Source organism: Myxine glutinosa, unplaced genomic scaffold, assembly GCF_964187855.1.
Source record: "Myxine glutinosa unplaced genomic scaffold, kmMyxGlut1.1 SCAFFOLD_3208, whole genome shotgun sequence".
In the NCBI taxonomy this organism is placed as follows: domain Eukaryota; kingdom Metazoa; phylum Chordata; class Myxini; order Myxiniformes; family Myxinidae; genus Myxine; species Myxine glutinosa.
Window position 1 is genome coordinate 22501 of NW_027619301.1, and position 9828 is coordinate 32328.

The 9828-nt window shown below is 48.9% G+C and overlaps 1 protein-coding gene across 1 annotated transcript in view; it reads right to left on the reverse strand.

Moving 5' to 3' along the window:
- Positions 1-8033, reverse strand: part of LOC144889374 (vigilin-like) — a 22921-nt gene extending 14888 nt beyond the window's left edge. Inside the window, exon 1 of the mRNA XM_078769583.1 lies at positions 7823-8033. Within this exon, the coding sequence (XP_078625709.1) occupies positions 7823-8005 (183 nt within the window). The 5' untranslated portion in view covers positions 8006-8033. The remainder of the gene's footprint in view (positions 1-7822) is intronic.
- Between the last annotated feature and the right edge of the window lie 1795 nt (positions 8034-9828).

The following is a 9828-nucleotide window of genomic DNA, read 5'->3' on the forward strand; positions in this document are numbered from 1 at the left end:
CACAGATCTCCTCTGGGAATACCAATTGTGGCTGCAGGTCTGCCACCACCTGCCAATCACAAGCATCTGACAGCCCTCTTGCTTTCTACCTCCTCCTCTTTCCACCTCTTACCACTTGGCCCTCTGACAAACCACACCTCTCCCCCATCAGTCTCCTTCCCCACTCTTCTTTCTCTCGACCTCAGCACCTCTTGTTGCACCATCTGCACCACCACCGCCAGCACCTGATCATGTCGGCACCTGTATTGTCCTGCTGCCAATGGTACTGAACATGCACTCGGTGCATGCTGCACTGTTCCCACACCTCCACACAAATAACATCTCTCCTCCTGCAACAACCCCCACAATCTCAAGTTTACTGGTGACGGAAGCACATCATACGTTGCCCGCAACAGGAAATTCAACAATATTGGCTCCATCCTCCAAATCTCTTGCCACTTCAATATCCTCACCCACACACCTTCCCACTTAGTCCAAGCACTTTGCTGTGCCTGACCGACTGCTTTCACATATCTCCCCTCCTCTTCCTTTCTTCTCACCTCCCTCTCAACCATCTTCCTCCTCTCTTTCACACATGCCTTTCCCCATCGCTCATGCTTCATCCACCCCAAGCCATGCTTCCCATGCAGTACCATCCCCATGACCTCCTCCTGTTGCAAACGCTCCTCCATCTCATCCACCTCTGCTCTTGCATTCCACTTCCAACTTCCCTTCTTCTCTGGGAGAGCATTCTTCACCACTGCATCACTTGAATCCCGCAACATCATGAACTCCCGCACCCTCACCACCTTAAACTCCTCGGTTAATGATGTCAAGGGAAACTGGAGTTTTCCACCCTGACCATAAAGGGCAATGTTCGTCAAACAGCGTGGCACTCCCAACCACCTCCTCACAAACCCACTCACCACAACCTCCATCCTCTCAACATGCCCAATTGCAATATCATACATCATCAATGGCCACAATACTCATGGCATCAATCCAAAATTCAAACACCATACCTTCAACTTACCTGGCAAACCATATCCATCAATCCTCTTCAAACCTCTCAAAAGGTTGTTTCTGACCTCCTCCACTCTTCCCACATCATTCAACTCCACTGTATACCATCTTCCCAAACTCTTCATAGGGGCCTCTACCAATGATGGAACCACCTCCCCTCCCAGCTCAAACCTGTGCATGTTATCCACCACTCCTCGTCTCACTACCACACTCCTCGACTTTCTTGCTTTAAATCCCATTCTTGCCCACCGCATCAACCTTTCCAGTCGTCCCAGTACCTCAACTGCTGCATCAGCGGACTGTTGGACAACTGTCAAGTCATCCATGAAAGCAAACATTGCTGGCAACCTCTGACCAGGGGCTTGCTCCACTTTTTTCCCATGTCCACTCACCACACGTATCAACAACTCCATAACCAGCACAAACAAAAAGTTCTTAGAGATTTCTTTCAGCATCTTGCGGTCTGCTCTCAGGCTGAACTTGCTGGGGCCGCCTGGCCTGAACAAGTTGGCAGTTGTTTGGAAACTTCTCCACTTGTCGATGATCTTCCAGACAGTCGAATGATTGATTTAATATTGTTTGGAGATCTTTTTAAATCCCTTCCCAGACTCGTAGGCATCTATAACCTTCTTTCTAAAGGCCTCAGAGAGCTCTTTTGATCTAGGCATGGTAATGCCGCACACTTCAACAACAAAGAGCAAACCAAACTAAATGTCTGAGGTTTAAATAAGACAGGTTCCTCCAAGATCTTCTCTAACGATGTTCTAATCATTTGCACCTGAGCTGGTGCACCTGATTCTAATTTTAGGTATTTGAAGTAGTGACAAATGTAGGGGGGCATTCTATCTAGCAGACTCACGCCCACAGAATAACCAAACAAAACCAAACCACCGTTTAGAGGCCATTTTTCCCCGCAAAGCGGGGGTTGGCCTTTTCGAGGACCGTGGTTGTTGTTGTTTATTTGGTCCCCTTTTTGAAGCAATGTTTTACGGCCGGATGCCCTTCCTGCCGCCAACCCTGTTTGTCGCCTTTTTACGATAAACAGGGAATTACCAGTGAACTGGTACTCAATTTGCCGACCTCGGAAGGATGACAGGCTGAGTCAACCCCCCTGGCGTTAATTCAGCGATCGACCGGGATTCGAACCCAGGATCCTTGGATCCTAAGCTGGCACCCTAGCCGCTAGCCCAACACCAGGGACCAGCTAGCCCAACACCAGCCCACAGAATAACCGAATTACGGATTTAATTTTCAAGTTAAACATTGACGGTGGGGAGCATTATTTACAAGAACAGTACTTGGTATTTACACGCGAACCCAGGACCTGTCTTTTGGGAAACAAAAGAAGAACTTTTGAAAAGAGGAAAGGCAAACACTGCACTGCACCGATACCACCAGCACCAATAAGTACCAATATGCAAAAAGCACCAAAATGCATAAAAAGCACCATCCGGTGCACAGTCATACATTTCAAGAATAATCAGCAGATGACTTGCGACGTCTTCTCTGCTGGGCCGATGTCCTTGGCTGCTGGGCCGATGTTCCTGATGACTTCGTGCTTGCTGCCTAGTTGGTAATAAAGGGGCACAAACGCGTCCACTTTTTAATTATGGCCAGCAGGGGCCAACTCAGGTGGTCCACCTGCATGGCTTAGATCCCACCTTTACCGTGATCCGCAAGCAAGATCTTTCTGGCCACAATGGCCGGTCCCCAGCAGAGGTGCCAGGCCCCAAAACGTGGGGTCCATGAGTGTGGTGCTCGGCCACAGACCTGTGGTCCAAACAGTGGTGCTAGGCTGCAAGACGTGCGGTCCATAAGTGGTGTACCGGTCCAGGCAGGCAGCAGCGAGGGTGCGGGCACACAACTGCGGACACCTGCGCACTTTCCCCTCAGTACCCAAAGACCACGGTCCATGAGTGGGGAAGGAAGACAAAGCAGGGTTAGCGGGGTGCAAGGGCGCAAGAGTACACGTTAACACAAGGTAATGCAGAGGTGAGGTGCGCAGGAGAGCGAGCTGAGAAAGCTCGTCCCTACCGTACGTTCCCCCCCCGTCACCTAATCTACCCTTGCCCTTACCCCGTATTTACACAATTTACAAATCCGTCGCTAACGTCCTGTCTTCCCCATATCTCCCTTAATCCAAATTCGTCAACAATCCCTCCAACCCAAATTTGCCATCAAGCCCAATTTTTCACCAATCCCTCCTAAGGAGGAAGAGATGGAACATCAGCACAATGTCACCCCCACGTCATGATGCGTCTTACATACCAGACATTTGCAAAAACCGGTGGTGTGGAGTCCTGTCACCTTGGTGAGTGGAGGCGGATGGTGCGAAGAGACTTGCAATCCTAACTACCTTCTAAATGACTTTTACACTTTTACTCTACCCGGGTACTTTCCCTGCCAAACCATTGGCATTGGACACTATGTGGTTCGAAAAACCGAACTCCCATTGAACATACCGTGGTGCTCACCAATTTGGGGTCTCACTCCCACAATTCTTCACCCTGTGCTCTCGCACAATTTCAGGGCTGGGTCGTGTGGCGCTCCCAGCAGGTCCGCTCACCTGCACACCTCCACCACTGGAGTTGTCTCCCGAGCTTACCTGCTCCTCACCCTAACCTACCTGGGGAAGGCCCTCTGGCTCCCTTACCCCACTACCGCCCTCTCTGTCGTCGGGCTACCCGGGTCCGTCCTCCGGATCCTCGGGCCCCATTGAACTACAACTAACTGGCTGCCAGAGCCTACCTGCGGCCTCACCTGGCCGACAGACTAACAGTGGCGGAGTGCCCATTCAATCACACTCACTAACAGGCCACACGCCCAGCCAATTTACTCCACTAATGCACCCCTCAAGCAGTACTCTTCTACTCTCGCACCACAGATGCCAATATCCAACCACAATTTACCTACTCCCTCTACCTACATGTAAACTACCCTCCCCGGGTATTCGTGAAGGGGTCCATCTTCCCCCATCCACTCCTTTCACACCAACCACTCCACTCCACGTATTCCACACTACCACTCCACACCATCCATTCCATACTGAATTTACTCCATGCTCCATTCACTCTAGACCATCTATTCCCTGCAACCATTCTCCATTCACCCGTACTGCACTTGCACACCTGGTGCCCACACACCTGGTGGCACTTGCACCCTCCTTTTCCTCCAGGACCATTCACTCAATATCATGCCAATCATCATGCTCACCACAAATACATAGCATCATCTAAGCTGACTACTCCCTTCTGAAACTCGTGCTCCCCGTCTTCCCTTACACTATGCACTCCCTCGTCGTTATTATCCAAACTAAGCTATTCTGCATCCCCTCTACAGGTATCATGTCACTACTTAAATCTAACGTTACCTATGGTCATTTCTAAACCCTAACATTATCCAAGCCCTCCCTGGCTAGGTTTTCACCGCCATAACCCCATAACTAATCTATTGCTCATGTGCCCAAAGTGATGTGAGGTGAATGGTAAAGCTACCATTCGCCATCACTACTGCTACCATCAATCATCCATTAAACTACGAGCCTCGGTGCGGGAAATACATTTCCATAGCTCGGCTTCGAAAAGCGGGCTATGTGTGCGGATGGTCAGTCTCCTGCTGGTTGGGTCCGTCCGGCATTCGGTTCAGGGGAGGAGGTTTTGTCGGGCCAAGGTTCAAGGCACCATCCCTATGCAGGGCTTTGCGGTGCCAAGGGCGATGGCCCAGCCTTGCCTGGGTGGAGCGCCGCCACCACAAGGGGGCGCTGCTCCGACCCCTCCTACCTCCCCTCGAACCGGGCCGCCCGCTTTGCCTGGCAAAGCGCGGATTCGACCGTGCAGGGCGGGGCCCGGCGCGGATCGCGCACGGCGGTTCTTTTGAAACAGCCGTGATTATGACCCTCGCCGGTTCCCGCAGTACACAAAGCCCGGCACGGACCGAGAGCTCACGTCGGCTATACGTCAGCCTAAACGCTGTCCCGGTCAACGTCGATGCCTTACTCGCATGCTCACATCCACACGCGACTCTTCCCATACTCACACATCCAGGTGTCTCAGCGCCTCTCATGCAACCCATACATCACCGCACTCTCTCTCCGTGCACACTCTTCTCTCGGCACACTCACACTCTCCGTTACACACCTTTCTTCCCCCGTTACGTCCTCCGTAATACTCACCACGGGTGTGCACTCCTGCACATACCCACTCACGCGCTCCGATGTGCCCCCCCCCCCCCCCCCCCGCACACGTGCCACAACCAACTCAGGTGTGCGTTCTCGCACAATCTCTCCATCCATCTCACTCTCTGCGTCACAATCACTCCCACTTCCACACTCTGTATCGCTCTCACTCTCTGTGTCGCATTCATCACACTGACACTCCGACGTGCATTCGCCCTCGCACTCAGTATCACCCTCGCGCTTCGGCGCCGTTCGCACACGCGTGCCATTGCCATTCACACAGCGCACCACGGACCTCCCACAAACGCCCGGGTTACGCCTGCATCCCAAGCGCGCGAAAATTCTTTTTGCGCTGAACACCTTTCCGCAAAACCTCTTAGCCCCATACATCACCCGGCTCACCTTCGGGATTCTTCTTCCTCACTCCACACGCACCTGCAAATCTTTATAAGGATTAGCAAGTACGGCATCATGATGTGAATACAGACTTTGGGCATATTCCATTTCTCCCTCCAATTCAATCTCTACCTCTGCTGTCTCTCCAATCCCAATTTCGATTATTTCTTTTTCTTTAGTCAGCTCGACGACCGCGGGCTCACATGAATTTGCCTTGTCCAATTCGGCGGCCGTCGGGTTTTTCACACCCCGTGTCGCGATTTCTATCCCGGTCCATCCAGCTGTGCTTTGCTCCACCTCACTTTCTCCACGCTTCTCACACCGTGCTACCTCGTCGCATACCCGTGTGCCCCTCCCGCTCTACCTGCGGTTAACCTCCCTCTCCAATTATTTTGCCTCATACGTGGCTGTCCCTCGCCAACCCCTCATTAATTTCTTTGGCTTGGCCATTCACGTCCTCCAATTTGCCCCCTAATCCTCCCAATTTGCCTTCTAGCCCCCCAATTTGGCTTTCTAATCGCCCCCCATTCTATCTTCCAGATTATTCAACCCGTCTCTCAATCCCCCGATTTGGTTTTCTAACCCCCCAATTTGGCTTCCCATATCATTTTTTAATTCCTCATTCCCCATTCGTATGGCTGCATAGATCTGTGCCATGAGGTCCTGCACATTCATCCCCTCGATTTGTGCAGCGTCGCCAAGTGCGAGGCGCCGACATTTTGCGCGCCTGCAACCCCCTCTGCCGCACCTTCTTCAACCCCCTCTTCCATTACCCCCAATTGTTCCCTAGGGTCCTGGGTCGATTCTAACCCCTCGTCTATCTCCCCCACCGGAATCCGATCGCCTTGACCATCCATGGCACGATATAAATTTGGCTGTTAATAATAAATTTCCGCTGCTCGTAATTTTGACCAAATTCTTCAGATGGATTAAAAAAATTGGGTTCGGGTCCAATCCCACTCCTGACACCAATTGTTGCGGATCTCGGAGTACGGCGCTCCCCTTACCAAGGGGGGTTAATCCTCTCATCGATTAAGCTGGCCGTCCGAGTCCTGGAGCTATGACGTCACTTCCGGTCAGCGCTGAATAGGGTGGTAGGCCAATTGATCCTATTACCTAATTACCAGCGCCTCCCGGTAAGCGAGGAAATGAGCTCTGCCCGAGCCGCGGCTGTAATGGACATACCGAGCGAAGCGAGCCATGACCCAGGCCGTTAACAAAGACTAGACCTGATTATAAGCGGTTCCTATATTGTGCCACCGATATTCAATTGGGGACAGGACGAAAGCGATCGGATGAGAAGAAATCAGATAAAGGAAGTACACAGAATTTATTGTACAATAATGAAGAGGAAACGGGGGAAAAAAAAATAAAAAATAAAAAAAATAAAAAAACCGCCTTTAGAGGCCATTTTTCCCCGCAAGCGGGGGGTTGGCCTTTTTCGGGAACCGTGGTTGTTGTTGTTTTTTGGTCCCCTTTTTGAAGCAATGTTTTACGGCCGGATGCCCTTCCTGACGCCAACCCTTTTTGCCGCCTTTAACGACAAACAGGGAATTACCAGTGAACTGGTACTCAATTAGCCGACCTCGGAAGGATGACAGGCTGAGTCAACCCCCCTGGCGTTAATTCAGCGATCGACCGGGATTCGAACCCAGGATCCTAGGATCCTAAGCCGGCACCCTAGCCGCTAGCCCAACACCAGGGATTATAAAAGACACAGGCAGGAAATATACAAAAGGAGGAAATAAAAGGACACAGGCAACCTTAAACACTCTTAATTAACACACCCAGGACAGAACAAACACACTTACACGAAAAGGTGGTGGTGGTGGTGGGAAGGAAGAGAAGGGCCCAGGCAGCTGGTAGGCGTCGAGGTAGGCGGTGAGGTCCGGCTCCGACCCTCGCGCTCCGGTCCACGCTCCGGGTGTTCACTTGTACCGCGGCACGAGCGGCCGGCAGCTTCGCGTGGTGTTTAACGTGAGCGGACAATTATATCGTGGGGGGGGGGGGGGGGGGGGGGGGGGGACTGGGCTGCAGCGTACGTAATAAATTGGCCCTTAGCCTTCGGCCAGTTGCGCACGCCTCCAACAGTTCGTAAACGGCAAGCAAGGACTCCTTTCTCATCTGTTCGAGTCGTTCTCCCGGGCACCTCTCCTCTCATCTCTCTGGCTCATCTCTTGAAGTAGTCCCACGCACCTGCTTATATTGCCGACTCGCGTTTCAAGCCGCTTGCCTTTTGGATCCACCTACCGGTGAGCTGGCCTCGGCCCTGACTGGTTGATGAGGGCTCCTTGGCTCCACCTTTGACAGCCAGTTGACAGGGGGCCCGCCTCCTCCCAGGGCTCCGCCCTTCTTCTCTAAGATGAGCACATGTCTAATGGCGTTTTGTGCAGCAAACGCGGCCAACAAAAAGGCAGGGAAGAGCATGGGCATGAACAACCCCGACTGTAGGTGCTACTGGCACTTTGGAGAGAGAGAGAGAGATTGGGGGTAATTGAAGGGGCCGAGGTTATTTGATTAATACAATGCAGATTCAACTATTGGAAACAGATCCTTACCTGAAACACATACTAATGAAATAACTAAAGAAGAATCTATGGTGTCCTACGTGTTGCAATATGACCTAACTAGGGTGCGGCCTTTGACCTTTTACACAAAAATGGGAATATTTACAGGGGATCATTTATAAGGGATTATTACAATATTTACAAAGTGGAGGGTTCTAAAAACTGCAACAATATATATCTATATATATCTATATATATATATATCTATATATATATCTATATATATATCTATATATATATCGATATATATATCTATATATATATATATCTATATATATATATCTATATATATATCTATATATATATATCTATATATATATCTATATATATAATTATCTATATATAATTATCTATATATAATTATCTATATATATATCTATATATACATATCTATATATATATATATATATATCTATATATATATATACGTAGTGTGTTCAAAAAGTATCCGACCTTTATTTTTCGTGCGTAAAAAAAAAGAAGCTAGGGAGGCGTTGATTGGTGCACGTATGTAGGCGATCCTAATGCACACGCGTGAATTTTTTCCCACCTGCAGAAGCTGTCATTCGACGGCAGACCGCTGATGAGTGAGGACATGTAAGTGAGCGCCGTCGGATTTTCGTTTTTGACAAAATGACGGAAAAACTTGAACAACGCTACTGCATCCAATTTTGTGTTTTTTGGCCTCGGGGATGTTGGATGCTTCCATTGTGATGACTGCAACTTGGTTTCTGGGTCGTACCCATAAACCCAGGACTCATCACCAGTGATCACTGTGTTGAGGAAGCTGGGATCGCTGTTCACAGTCTCCAGCATGTCCTGTGCGATCTCCAAACGGAGTTGCTTCTGCTCAATCGTTAGCAGCTTTGGTACGAACTTCACTGAGATTCTCCTGAAGCCCAAATCCTCCTTCATAATGGAATGAACGGTGTCGAATCTTGCGGATCGTTTCCACTTGGGAATCGCCAAGCTTTACACAAAATTTGATGCAGTAGCGTTGTTCAAGTTTTTCCGTCATTTTGTCAAAAACGAAAATCCGACGGCCCTCACTTACATGTCCTCACTCATCGGCGGTCTGCCGTCGAATGACAGCTTCTGCAGGTGGGAAAAAATTCACGCGTGTGCATTAGGATCGCCTACATACGTGCACCAATCAACGCCTCTCTAGCTTCTTTTTTTTTTAAGCACGAAAAATAAAGGTCGGATACTTTTTGAACACAGTAGTATGTATATATATATATATATATATATATATAGAGATATATATACATACATACACACACGTTATATATATATATATATATATATATATATATATATATATAATATTATGTGTGTATGGCTCAGATCATGGGTACCACAAGTGTTACATTTTAGCTAAAATTTGAAATTCAAACACAGAGGGGGGACAATATCATCAAAGTAATCTTCAAACATTGCACAACACACACACAAAGTACCAGAGCTTGAAACATCATGTAAATACAGCAATCAGTCACTTTAAGATCACATCATCACAAATGTCGCGTACATAACTTGGTGTCCTCCTCATGCTTGTATTTATCTTTAAATTTATTTTGGGAAATTTTTTGGGAAAAAATTATTTGTATGATAAAACTAACCATAAACAGAACCACACACAGTTGCCAAATCATATTTTGTGCAAAAGCAATCACAATATGTCTAAAA